The 18525-nt window shown below is 35.7% G+C and overlaps 3 protein-coding genes across 3 annotated transcripts; 1 reads left to right on the forward strand and 2 right to left on the reverse strand.

Annotated features, from left to right (window-relative positions):
• The first annotated feature begins 220 nt into the window (after nucleotides 1–220).
• LOC108218279 (protein MOTHER of FT and TFL1) lies at nucleotides 221–1392 on the forward strand. The gene is made up of 4 exons (XM_017391180.2): nucleotides 221–442; nucleotides 592–653; nucleotides 747–787; nucleotides 996–1392. Exons 1-4 carry the CDS (start codon nucleotides 248–250, stop codon nucleotides 1220–1222), a joined length of 525 nt encoding a protein of 174 aa, XP_017246669.2. The 5' UTR covers nucleotides 221–247; the 3' UTR covers nucleotides 1223–1392.
• Nucleotides 1393–2878: 1486 nt separating this feature from the next.
• LOC108216248 (uncharacterized) lies at nucleotides 2879–10596 on the reverse strand. The gene is made up of 7 exons (XM_017388955.2): nucleotides 9859–10596; nucleotides 8107–8145; nucleotides 7949–8019; nucleotides 4316–4380; nucleotides 4134–4223; nucleotides 3932–4024; nucleotides 2879–3660 (listed from the first exon to the last, which is right to left on the reverse strand). The coding sequence occupies exons 1-7, from the start codon at nucleotides 10287–10289 to the stop codon at nucleotides 3253–3255; spliced, it is 1197 nt and encodes a 398-aa protein (XP_017244444.1). The 5' UTR covers nucleotides 10290–10596; the 3' UTR covers nucleotides 2879–3252.
• Nucleotides 10597–13562: 2966 nt separating this feature from the next.
• LOC108215759 (nitrate reductase [NADH]) lies at nucleotides 13563–17604 on the reverse strand. The gene is made up of 4 exons (XM_017388325.2): nucleotides 16499–17604; nucleotides 16225–16365; nucleotides 15448–15680; nucleotides 13563–15006 (listed from the first exon to the last, which is right to left on the reverse strand). Exons 1-4 carry the CDS (start codon nucleotides 17511–17513, stop codon nucleotides 13693–13695), a joined length of 2703 nt encoding a protein of 900 aa, XP_017243814.1. The 5' UTR covers nucleotides 17514–17604; the 3' UTR covers nucleotides 13563–13692.
• Nucleotides 17605–18525: the final 921 nt, after the last annotated feature.

An 18525-nucleotide genomic window follows, 5' to 3' on the forward strand; every position in this document is an offset into this window, starting at 1 on the left:
TTTTCCAGCTACATTTCAACCACTTTTCTTAAAAGGATTCATTTGACAGATAATAAATACAATTTATAATTATGATTACACAGGTAAGTTCAAAATCATCACAACTGTTACATTGTCGCTATGTCTTTATGACTACCTAATTATAGTCGTTTTATATTTTTACAGCTATTAATCACTTAGTTCATCACCATAAACTCAATTATACATTGATCTTATTTGTTCACCGTAAACATAACTCTTTCTTATCATGTCTTCTAACATCGATTCCTTTAATGTTCGTCAAGTGATTGGTGATGTTATCGATATAACATCTTCATGTACTAACATGACTGTCTATATCAATGGCAGGCTAATCGTTAATGGTTGTTCTATTATGTCTTCATTAGCAACCGATGCTCCTCGAATTCGATTCCAGGGACAAGCTGGTCACTTATACACTTTGGTATGCATACCATTTTTGTCATCTATTAAATATTTAAATTTTATGTATGCGTCGTCAATAATTTCTATTAACATATGACACCTTGGTCTTATCTTTATATGATTTTTTAATCCATATTATGGTGATTTATATATTTTTTATATTTTAAGCTCTTGACGGACCCAGATATGCCGAGTCCAAGTAATCCAACACAGAAGGAGTATATTCACTGGTTAGTAACTTGATAAAAAAAATATATTGTATTATATTTGGTATCAACTCTTCTTGTATATACGTCATTTTGAATATCTTTTGCATATTTCAGGATAGTTACCGACATTCCAGGGTCTGGAAACATAAATGAAGGTAAGATTTTTCATGCCCAATTTTATAGAGTAGAATCTCTATTTTGAATTACATGCAGAAAAGAAGTTACCCTGACTATTATCAGTATAAAATGCATGATACAAAGTAGCGCTTTCAATGATGTGGCATTAAAAACATATTTTTGAATGTATTATATAATGTTAAATGCTTACACTATTAGTTTCATAATTACTTTTGTTTTTTGAAGGAAATGTAATTTTGCCTTATGCCCCGCCAACGCCAGCACGAGGCTACCACCGATATATTTTGATGATGTTTGAACAAGCGATGCCTTTAGGACTGCTGCCGCCACCATTGACTCGTTCTCATTTTAACTCTAAATTTTTTGCTTTTGCGCATCAGCTTGGAGTTCCGAAGGCTGTCGCCTATTTCTGGGCTAAAAAAGAAACTAGTCAAAGACGTCCAGAGGCATAAAGAAGACATAATGATTTCCTTGTATTTTTATTTCTAATTATTTGGTATTTGTATTTTTGGATCTTTTGATGTTATAAGTCTATGTTGCCTTCTTTTTTTTTTTTGTTAGAATATGTTATTATGATTAGACATGGTCGTGATCCAATCAATAATTGATTTTGACGCTTGATTAAGAAATCTTCGGTTTACTTTTACTATAAAGAATTTTCAGGGAATATATAAGATTTTTAGTGTGAAATCTAAATGATATATTTATAATAATTACGTTGTATCAACAAAAATGACATGTACCGTGTTCTGTTTTTCTTTAATCTCAGGTGAGGACCTGAGGGGTGACATTTAATTTTTGTGGGAACTAAATCACAACATAGGCTTAGGGGAAACACAGGAAGAAGTTAGCCGAAGCCATACAAATCAAGGTTAAGCAAATAACAAACACCTGGCAACTAACATGGTTATTACTAAATGAGCATATTCATGTTGCTTCATCGTAACATAACAAACATCCAGCAACCAACATAATTATAACTAAATGAGCATGGGCCTGAGGGGTGACATTTAATTATTGTGGGAGATCACAACATAGCCTCAGAGGAAACACAAGGAGAAGTTAGCCGAAGCCATACAAGTCAAGGTTAAGCGAATAACAAACACGTGGCAAGTACCATGGTTATTACCAAATGAGCATCTTCATGTTGATTCATCGCAACATAACAAACACCTAGAACCAACATAATTATAACTAAATGAGCATCTTCTTGTTGTTTCGTCTTAGCATCATGCAGCTGCCTCCTGGATAGGGCTGAGTATTCGGTCGTTTCGGTTCAGAACCGGACCGGACCGAACCAAAAGAACCAAAAAACGAATTTGTATTTTGTTGGACCAAACCGGATCGAAATTAGCATATGGACTGAACCGGAACCTAAACGAACCGAAATAATTCAGTTCGGTGAAAGAACCGATTTTTTTTGTCAAAAATATGAAGATACTGACTACACCAGTAACACACTATGACACTAACACCAAACACCACTGTCCACTGGTCTACTATAATCTAGTTGCTGGCTTGCTACAACTAATTATCAAGAAGCAATTGTATAGGTACCGATAAAATTACTGTTTCGTTTCGTTAGCTATAGACGGTAACTTTTTAAATTTACAAGCTCTGTATATAAAAAATCAGTAATCTCTTATCCAGAATTGATTTGTGAATCTTGATTGACTAATTTGCAATACTGGTGTTTATGATTTATGAAATTAAGGCGGCTTGTGGCTGAATGTAAATGTTTGGCCCGTCTCGGAGATATCAAATAAGATCTTTGCAGGAAAAATAACTCCATAACAAATAAATTTATCTCCAACCGTATTTCAATTATTTACGAATTTGAACTCATTTTCAAAAAATAAATTAAAATACATTTACATAATTTCTTCAAAGTTTAGTTACTCATTCTGGAAAATAAAATACAGAGTCCGGGAAAAATTCAATGAACTTCACCACCATCATACCTATGTATCCATATCCCTATATCCTCACCTTGATTTCTCACAAATTTACATAGACAGTTACCTCTTCCTTTTTGAAGAAAAAAGAATTTCATAATAAATAAAATTATCTCCATCTGTATTCCGATTATTTTCTCCAACAAAAAAATGCATAAGATATGGAAAATATAGAACAAGCAGTTGCGAAGGACGTAAGAGCCTCAGGTCTCAATGATCGGTATCATTTGCCAATTAACAAGCTTGACAGATTGCTTTACTAAAAGTGCCTAGATCACTAAACCTTCCCAAAAGTCCAAGAGGGAATCATTACACTGTATATCAATCATTCATGTTTACAACTCAATTGGAACCCGATTAAGATTCTTGAATATCTCTATACATAAATACAGTTATAAATTATTAGGCAAGGCAACCTTCATTTGCCCACCTCGTTGTCAAGCCTCCTCGGACGACTTGAATCCCCGCCGCTTACGTAAATACGAGCGGTCTTTGGCTAAACAAGCTAGATATGTTCAATGCCGTGTCTAATCTTGCACCCTATTGTTCAACCATTCAAAGATGCCTTGCATAATTTCTTCTCGTTCGGGTTCAAAGAGTAAATCGTGTAAGAGTCCAGGAAACAGTTTGATACTTTTGTCAGCTGAGGAAGCCTCCGTGTATAGTTTCATAGAAGCTTCTGGTTCTGTTACCGAATCTGCGGAGCCATGAAGAACTAAGAATGGTACTGTCAACTTTTCAAGATTCTGCTGCAAGTAATCTGCAATCCGAAGGATCTCATAACCAGTTCTAACTCTGATTGACCCTGTGTAGACTAATGGATCAGAGTACTTGATCCGTAGTGCCTCCGGATCACGAGAAACAACAGCACCCTGCTTATTTGCAGCACTGAATTGGTATGTGGGTAACAATATAGAACAGATTGGTGCCACGACCTGCAATAGTGAATACATAATGACTGGCAATGAAAATCATAGTGCTTAACTAAAAGGATGACTTGTGATAAATATAACACATACACACACATCACACAAAAAAGAGCCCACAATATGGTAAGAATATGAGGCATCCAAGGTAAAGAAGATAGCTCTGTAGCCATTTTTTCCATTATTAAAACCATATGTAATTCATTAAACAGCATATGGACTTTCTACGCCCTGAAATAATGTTCAAGTCTAGCAACAAAATGTGGAACAGAGTTCTTACCTTAAGTATGGGATGTGAAGGTTGAACACCTACAGCAGGTGATGTCACGACAACACCAGCTATACGGGTCTCAATCTTAGGATCAAGTACCGTCTACATGAATGGACATGCATTAGTTATCAAAATTTTAAAATATGCCAATATAGATAATCCATAATTCCATATTAACTGGTTAGAAAAGAAAACCTTTAACAAGCCCAACCTTGAGGATGATAGCCGCGCCAGTTGAGTGACCAAAGCAAAAACAAGGAAGCCCTGGATTCTCAGCTAATACTTTACTGATAAATGATTTCTGCAAAATTTAAAGAAAAGTTGATAAGTCCACAAGGCATCATTATTATGCTTACTCTTACTGATTTTAAATTAGAAGAATAAGAAGCTTACCAGATCCATAACTGCATAATCCAAGGAATGAACATACGCATGCAGTCCATCACTGCCACCATGCCCTGAATATAGTTATAGATTAAGAACATGGTCAAGAACTGCAAAACTTGTACCATAGAACTGAAATGAATTCCAAAGCTACCAGAACTAAATTACAGGATTTGGAAAGAAATTGCTTGTCATCTGTACAGCCAGACCCATATATTATATCATCTAAATAGTGCGGAGGAAAAAGAACAAGGTTATTAACCAGGAACACAAACCTGACCCAGATACATAACTATTAAAGCTGAAATAATAAATTTTTATTATGAAACATTTTAACTATTCTAATTTAAACATCTCTAGGGCCTACTTATTTTAAAAGCCAAATTTAACAGACCAAATTATTAAAAACTTATTTGAAGGCTCTTATAGAAACCTAGCTATTATAACCAAAACACTTGTAACTATTTAAATTAAAAAACGTCTATAAGCTTATGTAATTTCAAAAAAAAAAAAAAAAAATCACACTATTAAATATTAAAATATATAGATAATAAGATGACATGAGCTATATTATTAGAGATGAAACTATGGTTAAAGTCAAGATACGATGATAGCATCAAGAATGATATGTTGAGAGCATCTTTTTCCAAAAGCACGTGAGGACCTACTTTTTCTAAAAACAGCTGTTCGAAAAAGCTGCTTTTAGATTTACCAAACAGTTTTTCACCTGCTTTTCAGCAAAAAGCTGTTGCTGCTGTCTGCAACAGCAACCCCAAACAGTACCTTAACATGTTACCTTTATGTGCTAACAGGCCCTGGTCAAAAAAATTTTGATTGCGGCAAGACATATGCATGCACATTTGAATAATAAAGATCTCTAGATCAGAAACCAGTTTTAGAACGCTGATTCCTGTCTTTGAAGAATCGAACTTAATGCTATGAATGGCGGCACAACAGAAGAAGTTGTGTTGGTGAAAGGGAAGCAAAAGTGAATGCAAACACGTGAAGCAACTTTAAAATATAGACACTGAGAAGGTTACAATAAAATACGGGGGAGCCTGAATGAACTAGGAAGGTTTTTGGCCATGCTCAAACACTGTCATTATTCAATCATAAAAATTTCCGTATCAGAATAACAAAAGAATTTGTATTGACGAAAGGGGAAGAGAAAGGAATGCAAAAACATAAAGCAAATCTGAAGATTTAACAACGAGGATCTTAGCATAAGATAAAGAGGAGATAGCATGAACAAGGACAAGAATTTTGGGGTTGTGTTGTAGAAATGTCATTATCTAACTCAAATTTCTTTTGTATGACTGAAAAGGTATTAATCATACAGTAACAGGACCAAAAAATTGGTTATGCTCAAAAAATTTCATTACTCAACTCAAGTTTCTTCTGTAAGTGACGATGTATTTCATCCTCCAGTCAGACTATTAACTGTCACACCGCACAACAATAATACTAAAGATAATAGTACATAGATTTAAAAACAGCCTCCAGCTAAAAGAACATTTAGCTTGCTGTTATACTTGTTATATCGGTTCTTTCACGAATTAGGCAGACTTTTGGCTCTTCAAATGGAAATGGGAGACATCTTTATGCATGGGACGGACACAGAATTTATTGTTGGTTGGAAGGAATATAGAAACTAAAAAAGTAAAGCTAAAATTCGAAAATTCAAGAGAAAATTAAAGTTTAAGAAGGATTTAAAACTGGATCAACCTGTTGTGAGTTTTTGTTGCTATCTGAGCTAAAAATCAACATGCATATAAGCTTGAATAAACTTTAGTACTAGATTTTATAGTTTCAATGTGGCTGATACTTTACATCAGTTCCACCCATACCCTAGTTCTGCATCGGGTCCACCATGTCTGTATGCTCTATCTTTCCGTATGGTATAGAACGTTGAATTTGATAAAATCACCAAAAGAAGAAATACAGAAGGAAGCAATACTTGAGCAACTACACTGCACACGTTATCTTCTGTCTCAGTAGACTGGCAGTAGAAGCTAGCTAACTTTTCTAGGAAATTACAGCTGCATAGTGCATCCAAGTAAAGAAAAGCATTTCCAATTTTCTACTTATTTACAACTGCATAGGAAAAATGACTGCTTATTTGCATACTTATTGGCCATGTTTGGCGATTAGCTGTTAGCATTTAGTGGATTGAAGTAGTTGTTAACATTTAGTGAAGTAGCTGTTTTGAATGACGGCTGATTATCAGGTGTTTGGATGTTAGCTACACACATGACAATCCTCTAAACGAAAAAGCTCCTCCATGTAACTTCTTAAAAATTAGCAGATTGAGTCCAAGCCGTGAACTACCAAACAGGCAAACACCAATATTAGAGGATTCATCTAGTCAAACCTCTAATTTGCTTCAGTCCTCTAGTTTTACTCAAACCTCTAACTTCCAAACACCCCCATTATATACTGAAACAAGGACGATTAGTAGGCTTTTTACACCAAGTTTATTTCAAATGTATATTCTGTTGACGAATTTTTTTATAAGCAAATAGAAGTATTCTTTTATTGGGAAAAACTAGTGTACTTCTAATGACGAATCAGGATCAATGGGAACAGAGATAAAATACTGGGTCAACTTTTCTTTGGTGTCAAAGTAACACCTATGAATAATCATAGACTTTTGGGAAAGGGTAGAAGAATGGGACCTATTATGGGCGAGACAATGCATTACAGAGGTATGATCATTGGTACTGAGGATTCAGAATATAAATGATTGATCAATCAAAGAGAGATTCAACAACTAAAAGAAATATCGATTCTTTAAGATCCTTCCTTTCTTTAAAAAGAACGAATAAAGAGAAATCAGACCAATTCCAGGAAAGTCTGTCACTCTGTCTGGATATTCCTGAATGTCTAAGGAACGTGAAAAGCAGGTGAGTAATCATCTCTTTTAAAAGAAACTGAAGATTTTCTTGGGAATATTACAAGATCCGTTCTTTTTTCTTTGGATACATGCTGATACTACGGGAAGGATTCTTCTTTCGATAATAGGTACTGCATTAGTTATATATTTCCAACAAAAATACTTACATGCATAAAAACCCCAGGTTCAGAGTGATAAGTACATTAAAAATGGACAATCTTAGTGTATGGTGCAGCTACAATTGGTGGTGAACTCGATCAGGGGGAAAACGTATTTTTGATTATCCTCTTGTGTTACTAGTTAGAGGTGCTCAGAATATTATACATATGATCCCTCCTCCATTAGCTTTCACATAGGAAAGCAATCAAAATCCAAAATGCAAGTGCATAGGCTACATAGGAATTTCTGAAAAGGTAGATTGTCCTATATTCTTAAAGACTTAGGGGTATCAAAAATCCAAGGCATATGTACAAATAGAAATTTGGGGAAGTTGCATTGATGTCTGAAAGCCCCTATAATGAACAAATATAATTGTCATCTATTACAGTTCTCAGGGCCTCATAGTGCATGTGACTGTCTAAACTTCTTATCCAAAAGTGCAACTATACATATTTGTGGGAAAAAAAATAGAAAAAAGCAGAAAACTAAAACATCCTCTGTTACTGTTCTGTTCCAACAAGTCATATCAGTAGAACAGAACGATAAGTAGCATAAACTTAATATCATCTTGTTAAAGTGCTTTAACTTACCAATCCAATCCATCCCATAAACTTTATATCCATTTACATTCAGTTGCTTTGCAAAATCACTATATCTTCCGCTGCAAAAAGGAAACATAAGCCTTTAGTAATAAGAAACGTTAGACATCTCAACATGCTATATATAGTAGAAGGAATATATCGCAGACCTGTGCTCATTAAGACCATGTAAAATAATCACTAATCCCCTGCACAAGAAAGATGACATGGGATGAGCGTCTCTGATGATACAATCAGGAAAGGTTCTTAAAGAGGCGATATATAAACACCCTCACTAGATTTTAAAATTACAAAATAAAATTTGCAACTAAAGAATTCAAATATGCAATACAGAGCTATCTTCAGTTTTGTTATATTACACCGAGTCACAAAGGGGGTACCAGCAACTGATCTGCACTCGAAACAGACCGTAAGGAGGGAGTAGAAGAGAACTAACATGCAACTAATTGCCTGCTCAGCAACATTCAAAGAACTTGTGAGCTTGAACTATCAAAAAATTTCTCATTTTTGTAATCTCTAAAGTGTTACATGAAACCATATTAGCTTAAGCAGCGACCACAATTTTTCTTCCTGAACAAAAATCTAACTGTCTAAATTCCTATCCGTATTCATATTGAATATGTTGATCTCGTATTAGAATTACAGTGGTTGTACATTTGTGGTGCAGCTTAGCTGTTATCAGCATTTAATATTATGAACCTAGAAACTGAACCGCTTATCTCCATGAAGGATTAGCATCTTCTGTTTTTCATTTCCTTCTTAATCAGATCTAGTTAGAACTTATATCAGGAGATTCCCAGTGTATGCTTAGTTTATACAAGTACACCAGAAACAGACCCTCCACAAATCAATATCAATAATTCAATGAAAAGATGAGTGCTTTTTTTCTCCGCATACCACACTACCTAGAATTGTGTGCCACTGATGTCCTGTCAGGATATGACTGCAGAAGTACTGCAATAATATAATCATTTAAAAACTTAAATAAATCCAAATTCCCTGATACACTAGTGGCATTAAAGCATATTGTAGAATAAATGACAGAGGAGTCACTATCACGAGAATGACACAAGGCAACTGTATCCTCAAGCAAGTGAATCGATGTAAGGTGCATGTAACTCCATGTAAAAAACACATAGTACGTATCACCAGGCAACTACACCAAGTTAAACTCAAGGTATATGCCTATGTTCTATGCCATGGCCAATGAGACAGTAATTAAAGACGAGCTTTCAATGTTAATAACACATTGAAGTCTTATCTACAAATAATACAACATGATATCTCCAAGAAGACACAAAGTAATATACATAATATATACCGGTAAATCTTCATGCTATATATAATGAAAATCAGTCATGATAATTTAACCAAAAATGAAATAAAATGCAACATCATAATATTAAATCCACAAAAGAAGGGGAAGAATACTAAAAAGCAAAGACATAACGACAAACATATTTAAATAGCATACAATTTGCTTTTGAACTAAACTATTCATTCATCCATATATAATTTATTTGCACATACATCAAACTATCAACAATCACACCTAAAACACCAACAATAAAAGACTTAAAATGAATTATGTAGAGCACTCCACAAACTTGTCAAATTCCGACTATCCTTCTTTAATAGAATTGGTGTTCCTCACAAAACAAACTTATTATTTGTTTGCGTATGCAGTAACACATTATCAACAACCACAAAACAATCACTAACTTACTCGATCACCAATAGAACAATAAACTTACTCGATCACAAATAGAAACTAAAAATCTAAAATCATTACACTAAACTTACTCGATCATGAATAGAACTAGAAATCTAAAATCATAACAATGAACTTACTTAATCACGAATTTAACTTAAAATTTAAAATCATAACGATAAAATCGCACCTGACTTTAACAGAAATAGGCGTCCACATTTGCGTAAACAAAGTATCACCTCGGGACGTAACATACATGGCATACTCACGCGCCGTCTGTCCATCAGCATTGCTCTCCTGCGTCACTCTCCGCACCGCAAGCGCACGTCTCGCCGCCACTTCCACCGAGGCACACTTCCACGGCACAATCGTCGTCGGAACCCTAACCGCCTGCAATCCTCTTCCCTTCCTCTCCTCCTTCCCGCTCTTCTCCGGCGACACCGGCGGCGTCACCGCCGGCGCCCTCCGTCCGGTAAACGGCAGCAGCAATATCAACAAAACGGCGTTAATCAACGTCAGCAAACTCCTCCACGCCCGCTCCGACAGAAGCGCGTTAACTCGGCCGCTAGCGCCGGAAGTCAGCATGACGGCGTTTAAATCGTTACCGGACTCCATGGACATGAATTAGTTGAGGTAAATTAGAATTTAATTACGAAAAATGATGAATAAATAAGAAGAATAAATATTTTTTTTCGTTTGATGATGAGCTTGGATCACCGAAATGTGTTGATAGAAAAATGAGGCATATGAGGTGGTGATCGTAAGCAACAACCATAAAACGAAAAAAAATTGTGTGAAGATTATAATATATAATAATGTAAATAAAAAAGAGAGAGGGAGTTAATTTGGAAGAATCCAGATAAATAGTTGTTTTGCGTTTCAAATTTTGGTGTTGAATGGACCAGAGCTTTCTTCTCTGCGAGGATTATTATCGTCACTCCTATTTATATATGTCCATCTCTGTAACTTTACTGAGTTGTCATGTATTCGATTAAAATTTTAGTCGATTGTTTTTAGTCTATAAATTTTAATGGATTGTGTGTGATTTTGATTTTGTGCGGATTCTTGATAAAATATCGCAGAGTTGATAGGATTTAAGCATAATGCTTCAAAATCCCATCGATTTTGATGAGATTTCAAAAAACCTAAAATACACTGAAGAATGCAACAAAATCCATCATTTTATGAAGTCCAAAAAAATCCATCAGCATTTGAATACCATCAGATTTTAATGGATTTTAAACAATCCCAATTGAATACTATCGGATTTTGTAGTATAATTTAAAATCTCAATTGAATACCTCAAGATTTTAATGGATTTCAAACAATCCCAATTGAATACCTTCGGATTTCATAAATGAAAAAAATCTTTAAAATCTCAATCCAATACACCCTTCATAGTGTGGTAAAATTATTCTTTTTATAAAAAAGAATTGATTTATTAATTAAAAGTCCATAAATATAATCGAATATCGCTGTTGAATCTTTCCTTCTCGGAGAGGCAATTAAGCGATTTGAATATATTCTGAATATATGCACTTGTTTTCATCTGATTGGTTTTCACCTGAATGTTGATGCGATCCGATAATAACCTTTATATCTGAATTAAAAGCATGAAAATCATGTCGATCTATAACTTCGACCATGAAGAACATCAAAACACACCACACAAAATCCAACTCTCACAAGTAAAGAGAGTCTAATAAAATCCAAATAAATTGAGAACCTATTAAAAGGGAAATAATATTTCAAACAAGAAAACAAAAAATAAAGGATTGGGGCTTTCCATTGGTGAAAACCGATGGAAGCCTAATGGTGACCGCAAGGGTTGGCTCAACTGGTTAAAGAGAGGATTTGTATCCTCTTGGTAACATGTGGGAATCCGAAGGAGGAGAATTTGTGATTATGCATCGTGAACTAGAGTCTGTCGTTTAAGTGTGGCTTACGTTGTCATGTGGTTTGCAGGCTATGTTACTCCGACTCTTCTGTTTAGGTTGTCGTACCCGTGTCGGACACCTCGACACTCGGACAGGACACTTATTTAGTGTCAGATTTTTTAACTAAAATGTGGACACTTTGACTAATTTAAAACATAAATATGAGTCAAACTTACAATCCAAAAGATATAGGTGGGAAAAAAAAGAAGCAAGAATGAGATTAAAGTACAAAAAACGCCTAATTTGCAAAATCCCCTACAAAATCATGTCAAATATGAGTTTTATTGTTACTTTTTTTTAAGATGTGTAACTTACCATACTTGTTTATTTCTATACTATAATGTGTCCCCGTACCTATGTCCAAAAATAGGACAGTGTCTTCGTGTTCCCAATTTTCAAAGTTTCCAAGTCCGACACTCGGATATGTGTCGTGACATTCGGTACCCGAGCGTGATTAACATAGTTTACATGTTATTGCGTGAGCTCGTGTGTTTACCCGGTGCGCACCCGATGGATAGTGCTGCGGCTTCCTACGTTAAGAACGTTAATGGCCTGATTTTCATTTTTATTATTACCTAAAATTATTCCTTTTAAAAAACTGTGGAAAAGATAAAATGTATTTCTATGAAATTTGAGCATTTATGTGAATTCTCGGAATATTTCTTTATGTAGTTGAATATTTGGTTTTAAAATTTGAATATTTACACACCTATTATCCTATGATTAAATATCTCGGGTATTTTTATTATTTGCTGGTCATATATTAATTTTGTAACAAATGCGAAATTCTATCTTATCCCTGCACGTTGTTTTAAGGTTTAAGTGATTCTAAGAACAGTGATGTACTCGTCAAACAATGGTTCGCATTTTTTGAATGTTTGCTGAGTTGACTGGTTCTTTGAACGCATGTTCTTCCTTCTAAATTTATTTTCGTATATTAAAAATTAAAAATTAATATATCATAAACAATTATTGCTCCATCTTATCCCTGTTGTTTATCTTGCGGACCCCATTAACATGCATTTTAGAATTTCAATAAAATATAATTTCATAATTTATCTTTAAAATTTTTATTTCAAATAAAATTTTAATTTTACATATTTATATTTAAAAATTAATTACGAGATCATATTTTTTTATAATACTTATCAGATAATAAAAGAAGTTACAAAAAATGAAAGGAATGAATGAAATATAAAATTAGAAAAAACTAATTTCAATTTATTTACTATGTAATTATATAATTTTTGTTCAACAGTCTCTCAGTCCCATCTATTTTTGTATCATTTTTCATAATATTTGACATGTATTTTAACATTTTACAGCGTATAATTTTTAAATTACCTTAAAAATATTTATTTAAAATCTCAATAAAATAATTTAACAAAATTATTTTACATAAAGTTATTTGTTTAAAAAAATAAGAACATTTAAATTCTTACCAATGGACTAGGGAGTATAAGAAAAGCGTGTATAATTAAACATTATCCAGAACTATATGGGCCCACTGCTAGGTGTCCGTTTAGCAGCGCATGTAGATACGTGGAAAAAGTGCGCAGCGGCACGCCTCAACCTCAACCGACTCAATCCGGTCGTAGTGGATGAGCTCACGACACGTGCTCTTACTTCTTTGGCTCTCTTAACTCGAAAGAAACCAGAGTTCCGGAGTACATTTTTTTGGAGTTCGGTGTGCCAACTGCAAAAGTTGCCTAAAGAAGAAGCTCAAACTCAAGTTAGTACAGTTATGAAATATGATGTGACTGGAATGGGCCACTTCGGCCCAGCCCACCTTAGCAAAATTTCGTTAGTTATATATTGGTAATTAGTTTTGTACTTCCTGTCATAAATGTTATAAATTTGAAGGTTTGAATTGAACGACTTTAAATATGGAGATGGTGTCGGAGTTTTCACCCAAACTTCGGGCTAAAAGTTATTAAGCTTGAGAAAAAAAAGAGAGTTGAGAACTAAGTATTATTTCTCATAACGACTATAGTTCAATTTACAGATTCACAACAACTGGTTGTAACCGAACAATTTCAATATACATTCACATAACTTATTTGCCTATAAAACACTAACTGCAGTAACTAAAAGACCAGCAAAGACTCTTTAGTATCGTACCCCATTTTCTCCAGGTTTGGAGTCACCGCATGTTCTATCATCGCCGGTGGACCGCAGGCCAACGCCAACGCATCGACGCATCCGGCCGGTATACGTTCCCTCAACACACTTTCACTGATACGCCCCACGCTATATTTCCAATCTTGTCTCAAACTTTTTCCAATAACATACCAAACTTTTACCCTGTCTCTGTACTTCTCAGCCCAAGCATCCAGTTCTTCCCTTAACAATATATCATCTTCGGTCCGATTTGCAAACACGACGGACATTTTCGTCTCATCTTCGGGATCCTTTAGTATTGCTTGCATTACTTGATAAATTGGTGTGATTCCACTTCCACCAGCTATCATGGCCAGTTTTTTTGCAAATTTTTGCTTTCCACTTACCATGAAATTTCCCTTGCCAAGATACTCAATGTGACCGACTGGCCCCTTTATATGTAACGCGGTGCCTAATGGAATCGAGTCCAGATACTGAGACATTGTTCCGCCATTGGGGAAATTGGGATTTGTATCTTTGAAGTATATCTTCACAACTAGATCAAAATAGCCTACTTCATCGACTGAGCTTGATGGCGTGTAGGCTCTCATGCAAAGCTTTCCGTCAATTGTGGCACACAGAAATAAGTGCTTTCCAACAGGTAATCCGAGGGTTTGATCGGATGAAGGCAATGCAAACCGGAATAATCTCACGTCATGTGAAATTGAGGTTTTCTGCACGAGCTTGCACGCGACTTTTTCACGGCCAACAAGAGCAATGTTTTGCTTGATTGTGGATCGTTCTGATACTTTTGTGTTTATTTCACCATGACAAGAACTAGGTTGTGGAATTTCGGTAGCCATCAACTCTCCAATTCGAAAGGGTTCAAGTAGCTGTTTCGCCTTGTCAGAGTGAATGGCTTCAAATTCCTCTGTGCAGTCTGTTCCCGCATTGATGAGTATGCTGTCAGTGCCCCCGGGATGATCTTTGAGGAACTTGGTGCAGTCGTATACGTGACCATGGACAGCGATCCACGGAGAATCAACCGAATTATGTTTTTTCAACTCAGACATTGTGAAAACCTTGTCCGCAGAGGTACTATTGGCTATGAAGGGTGATGAAAGGGTCTTCTTTAGCATCTTATTTGCTTCAGAAGATTTTTCAAGCTGTTTTTCAGCTGCCATCCACCCTCCAGACTGGTTTCCAGGCAGCACTGGATGTTCAAACATAATCCCAATCTCGCCATTTTCTGGTTTTCTCAAACTCGTCTTAACTCGAAACCAGCAGTTGTTCATCATTCCCTAAAATTAAAAACATCACAGCAGCAATTAATTAAGAGTAATGCTAAACACATAAAAACAGATACAAAAATATTTACAGAATGACGTGAATTTTACTATCATTACTATTTCATGATTCTTTATCATCTATACTCTGATTTTCTTTCAGAGTACTCCCTCCGTCCCCTTGAGTTGTATACATTGGGGGACGGGGACGCGGCACAGACTTTAATGCTCCTGTAAAGTGTAGTTGTGTAATTTATTTTTTAATTTTTTTTTCTGAATTAAAGTTTGGATGTTATATTTTTATTCAGAAAAAAAAAATCTCAAAAATAAGTTACGGAACTATATTTTATAAGAGCATTGAAATGCGTGTCGAGCAGTTGAAAAGAAACGTATACAATTAAATGGGACAGAGGGAGTAACATATACTAGGTTCACAGAAACGGATACAGAACATACCATGAGGTTCCAGTTGAGCTTCTCGGGCTGCGTGTTATGAGACTCATCCCAAGCGCGGACAGCAATTTCCTTGGAAGCAAGCAGAGCCATCATGTCGACGTCCAGGGACCAAAAGCACCAGCACCAATATTTACCATACTTGTTCGGCTTCTCTTGGTGGTCCACTTTGCACTGGTACCAGCTCTCTCCGCCGTCCATCGTCACCTCTACACGTATCACTTTCTTTCCCCCACCTTCATTTATGCAATCAATATATCAGATACCATATACAGTTACACAAATACATCATCCATTTGCTCTATTATGTATTAACACAACCAACTGTTTAAAAAATTATATTAAATGACATCTCCCCAGTGAACTCTAGCCTCTGAAAATCCGACAACAGAAAATAACAAATGACGTTGTATACGTTGTATTCAGTGACCCTTCAGATTTGGAAAAAGTCTGACCCTTTCAGATCTAACAGCAACAACAAACTGCGTGCTCTGATTCAATAGCACGCCATACGAGAAAAAGAAAAATAAATATATAAAATAAATTTATATAATACAATAACAATAGTAAATTATTTGTATCAAATAATTTGTTGCACGGTCTGATGCCAACTTCTCCACCAACCTAGGACACCATTTTCTCCCACCCCTCTAGATATTTCATTCCAACAATACTCAATTATAATTTACCTATCATAATTTTCATCATTTTGGGTTGCTGTAAATAAAAAACTTTAACTAAATCATCATATGTGAAAAATCTTTTTTTTTCTTTTTTTACCTGAATATGCATAACCCTTCAGAGTGTAGGGAGTCTGAGTTGTCCAAGAGTTTATAGCCAATATTTCTTCGTGACTAGGTGTTGTAATCGCTGAATTTGTATTTAGCTCGGTGATGGTGTACTCTGGTTTGTACCACCAGGCTGCAAATACGATACACATTATAAATTTTACCAACAAACGGACTAAGGATCATTCTAACGTGTGTCCATGGACAGACACTAGAAAATCGGTTAAAATAAAGAAGAAGACAGAATGTATTGGTTAGTATGGTACCTTCGGCATTGGCTAGCTCAGCATCGACATGAGAAGGAAGAACCTTATTATCCTTCAAGTGATAATAATTGTCCGATTCTTGAGTTGTTACGATGATCCGCTTCAGCCATTTCACCATCCTTCCTCCGATAAATCCAGGAATAATTATCCTCACTGGAAATCCGTGGTCCGGAGCCAAACGCTCACCATTTTGCATGTAAGCCAGCATAATATCTCTCGATGGATCCATCGCAAACTCTTTCTTGATACTAGTACCGTATTTGGATCCGCCTCCTCCAGGCAGATCCTCCGCACCCTCAAAACAGACGTTGAGGGCGCCAGATTTACGACTAAAAATTCCACACTTAGTTAAAATGTGGTGTAGTGGCACACCCCGCCATACAGAATTCGATATGGCAGATGCGCCCCAGTTAAAGCCTAATGACTTTTTAGTCATGTTTTGTTCTTTTCTTCGATTTCCAGCACAGACCAGAGTCACAGGGAGTTCCCTGCTGGGGAACTCCGTGACTAATTGGTCCATGGTGAAACAAAGCGGATGTTTCACCAGTCCGCAAATCTCCACGGTCCAGGTGTCCCAGCTCGCGTGTGGGACTGCACCGTGGTTGCGGACGTAATGCAGGGGCACGGGGGTTAAGAACCCGTGTTGCATTAAGCGAGGCAGGGGTGCCTCGCTGTTGAATGGATGTTTTCCAGTAAGTCGAACCATAGAAGGATTTCTTTCAATCCAATTATCTGATGTGTTTTCGTCTCGTGGATCATAAACGGACGGTTCGAGCTCTACATTGGCCTTTTCAATCATTTCCTGATAATCGGAGTTGAAGTCATCTTCGTCACTCGAGTAATCATCCTCTAGCAAAATGGACTTTTTTGGGCTAGTGAAAAGTATTTGATTTCCAGGGAGGCTGCAGCTACGAGCCGGTGAGTCAGAGCGGAACCCGGACTTGTTGTAGTTCCGGTTGAGAGCATTAAAACCGGGCTCGAGATGGTGCAGGCGGTTTTGAACTGAAGTAGCCATTCTGTGTGTTGTTTTCACTAGTTGTGTTTTGTATGTGGTTGTGTGTTTCAAATTTGAGAGGCCAAGCTTGGGTTTTATAGAGGGGGACTTTAACTTATTTGGAGTCTTGGACTATGAGAAGTTGAGAACCTAGATTTTGCAATCCCGTGTAGAGGCCCACTCCACTCGTATTTCTACACATTATCTGTCAATTTTTCCAGTGTGCGAAGTTTTTGTTTATTCAACCTCCTCTTGTTTTGACGAAGGAGCTTTCTCCTCTTGTTTCATTCACTTTTTAGTAATTTAAGATGTAAATCAAACAACTGTCTTGGAGTATCTAACACTACGACAACTTTAGTTAAATAATAAATTGGCATATTAAAAATAAAAAATATAATTAATTCTTTGAAAAAAATTACACAACGAAATTCACATGGATGGTTATATTTGTTGAATTTCGACAGGTTTGGAGGAAATTTGTAAGAAGATTCCACATAATTTATCACTATACTAAAATGATATTATATATATATAACAATCTAAATATTAATAATATACTGCTATTTTTAAATTATAATAACCAATATAATCAATATTATTGAAAGAATTTTACAAATTCAACAAATTTTATATAATGTCTGCCCAATTTAGCTAACCCGCATTGAAGATCCAGCTGAAACCTGATTCCCAATCACAATTTTTATCGTATTGATGCAAGAATTTGGTGAATCAAATAAAATACGTAACCTGGTGAACCACGAAGATATTAAACGAAAGTCTGGACAATAATGGACATGTTTGGAAAAGTTATCCTCCCAAATTTAAGGGTTTATTTTGTGGAAAAATATAAAATTTAATTATTATGAACGTGTTTTATTTGTTACTGTTGATAGAGGAATTTGGTAATCAACAAAGATGAGGTTCACGGCCGGAATCAAGATCCGTGACGGTGGTTTTGGTCGCTGGAGAGTGGTGGTTGTTTGTTTTAGGGGGTGGCTGAGATTAGAGTTTTGAGTTGGTCTCACGTGCTCTC

Source organism: Daucus carota, chromosome 4 (assembly GCF_001625215.2).
Source record: "Daucus carota subsp. sativus chromosome 4, DH1 v3.0, whole genome shotgun sequence".
In the NCBI taxonomy this organism is placed as follows: domain Eukaryota; kingdom Viridiplantae; phylum Streptophyta; class Magnoliopsida; order Apiales; family Apiaceae; genus Daucus; species Daucus carota.

Coding starts and splice junctions, on each gene's coding strand:
- LOC108218279 (XM_017391180.2), top strand. CDS start 248: ATGTCTTCTAACATCGATTCCTTTAATGTTCGTCAAGTGATTGGTGAT. Junction 443..591: donor CTGGTCACTTATACACTTTG/GTATGCATACCA, acceptor TTATATTTTAAG/CTCTTGACGGACCCAGATAT. Junction 788..995: donor GTCTGGAAACATAAATGAAG/GTAAGATTTTTC, acceptor TGTTTTTTGAAG/GAAATGTAATTTTGCCTTAT.
- LOC108215759 (XM_017388325.2), bottom strand. CDS start 17,513: ATGGCTACTTCAGTTCAAAACCGCCTGCACCATCTCGAGCCCGGTTTT. Junction 15,681..16,224: donor GAAGGGTTATGCATATTCAG/GTAAAAAAAGAA, acceptor GCATAAATGAAG/GTGGGGGAAAGAAAGTGATA. Junction 15,007..15,447: donor AGCTCAACTGGAACCTCATG/GTATGTTCTGTA, acceptor TTTTAATTTTAG/GGAATGATGAACAACTGCTG.
- LOC108216248 (XM_017388955.2), bottom strand. CDS start 10,289: ATGTCCATGGAGTCCGGTAACGATTTAAACGCCGTCATGCTGACTTCC. Junction 4,224..4,315: donor ATTATGCAGTTATGGATCTG/GTAAGCTTCTTA, acceptor TAAATTTTGCAG/AAATCATTTATCAGTAAAGT. Junction 4,025..4,133: donor GCGCGGCTATCATCCTCAAG/GTTGGGCTTGTT, acceptor CCATTCATGTAG/ACGGTACTTGATCCTAAGAT.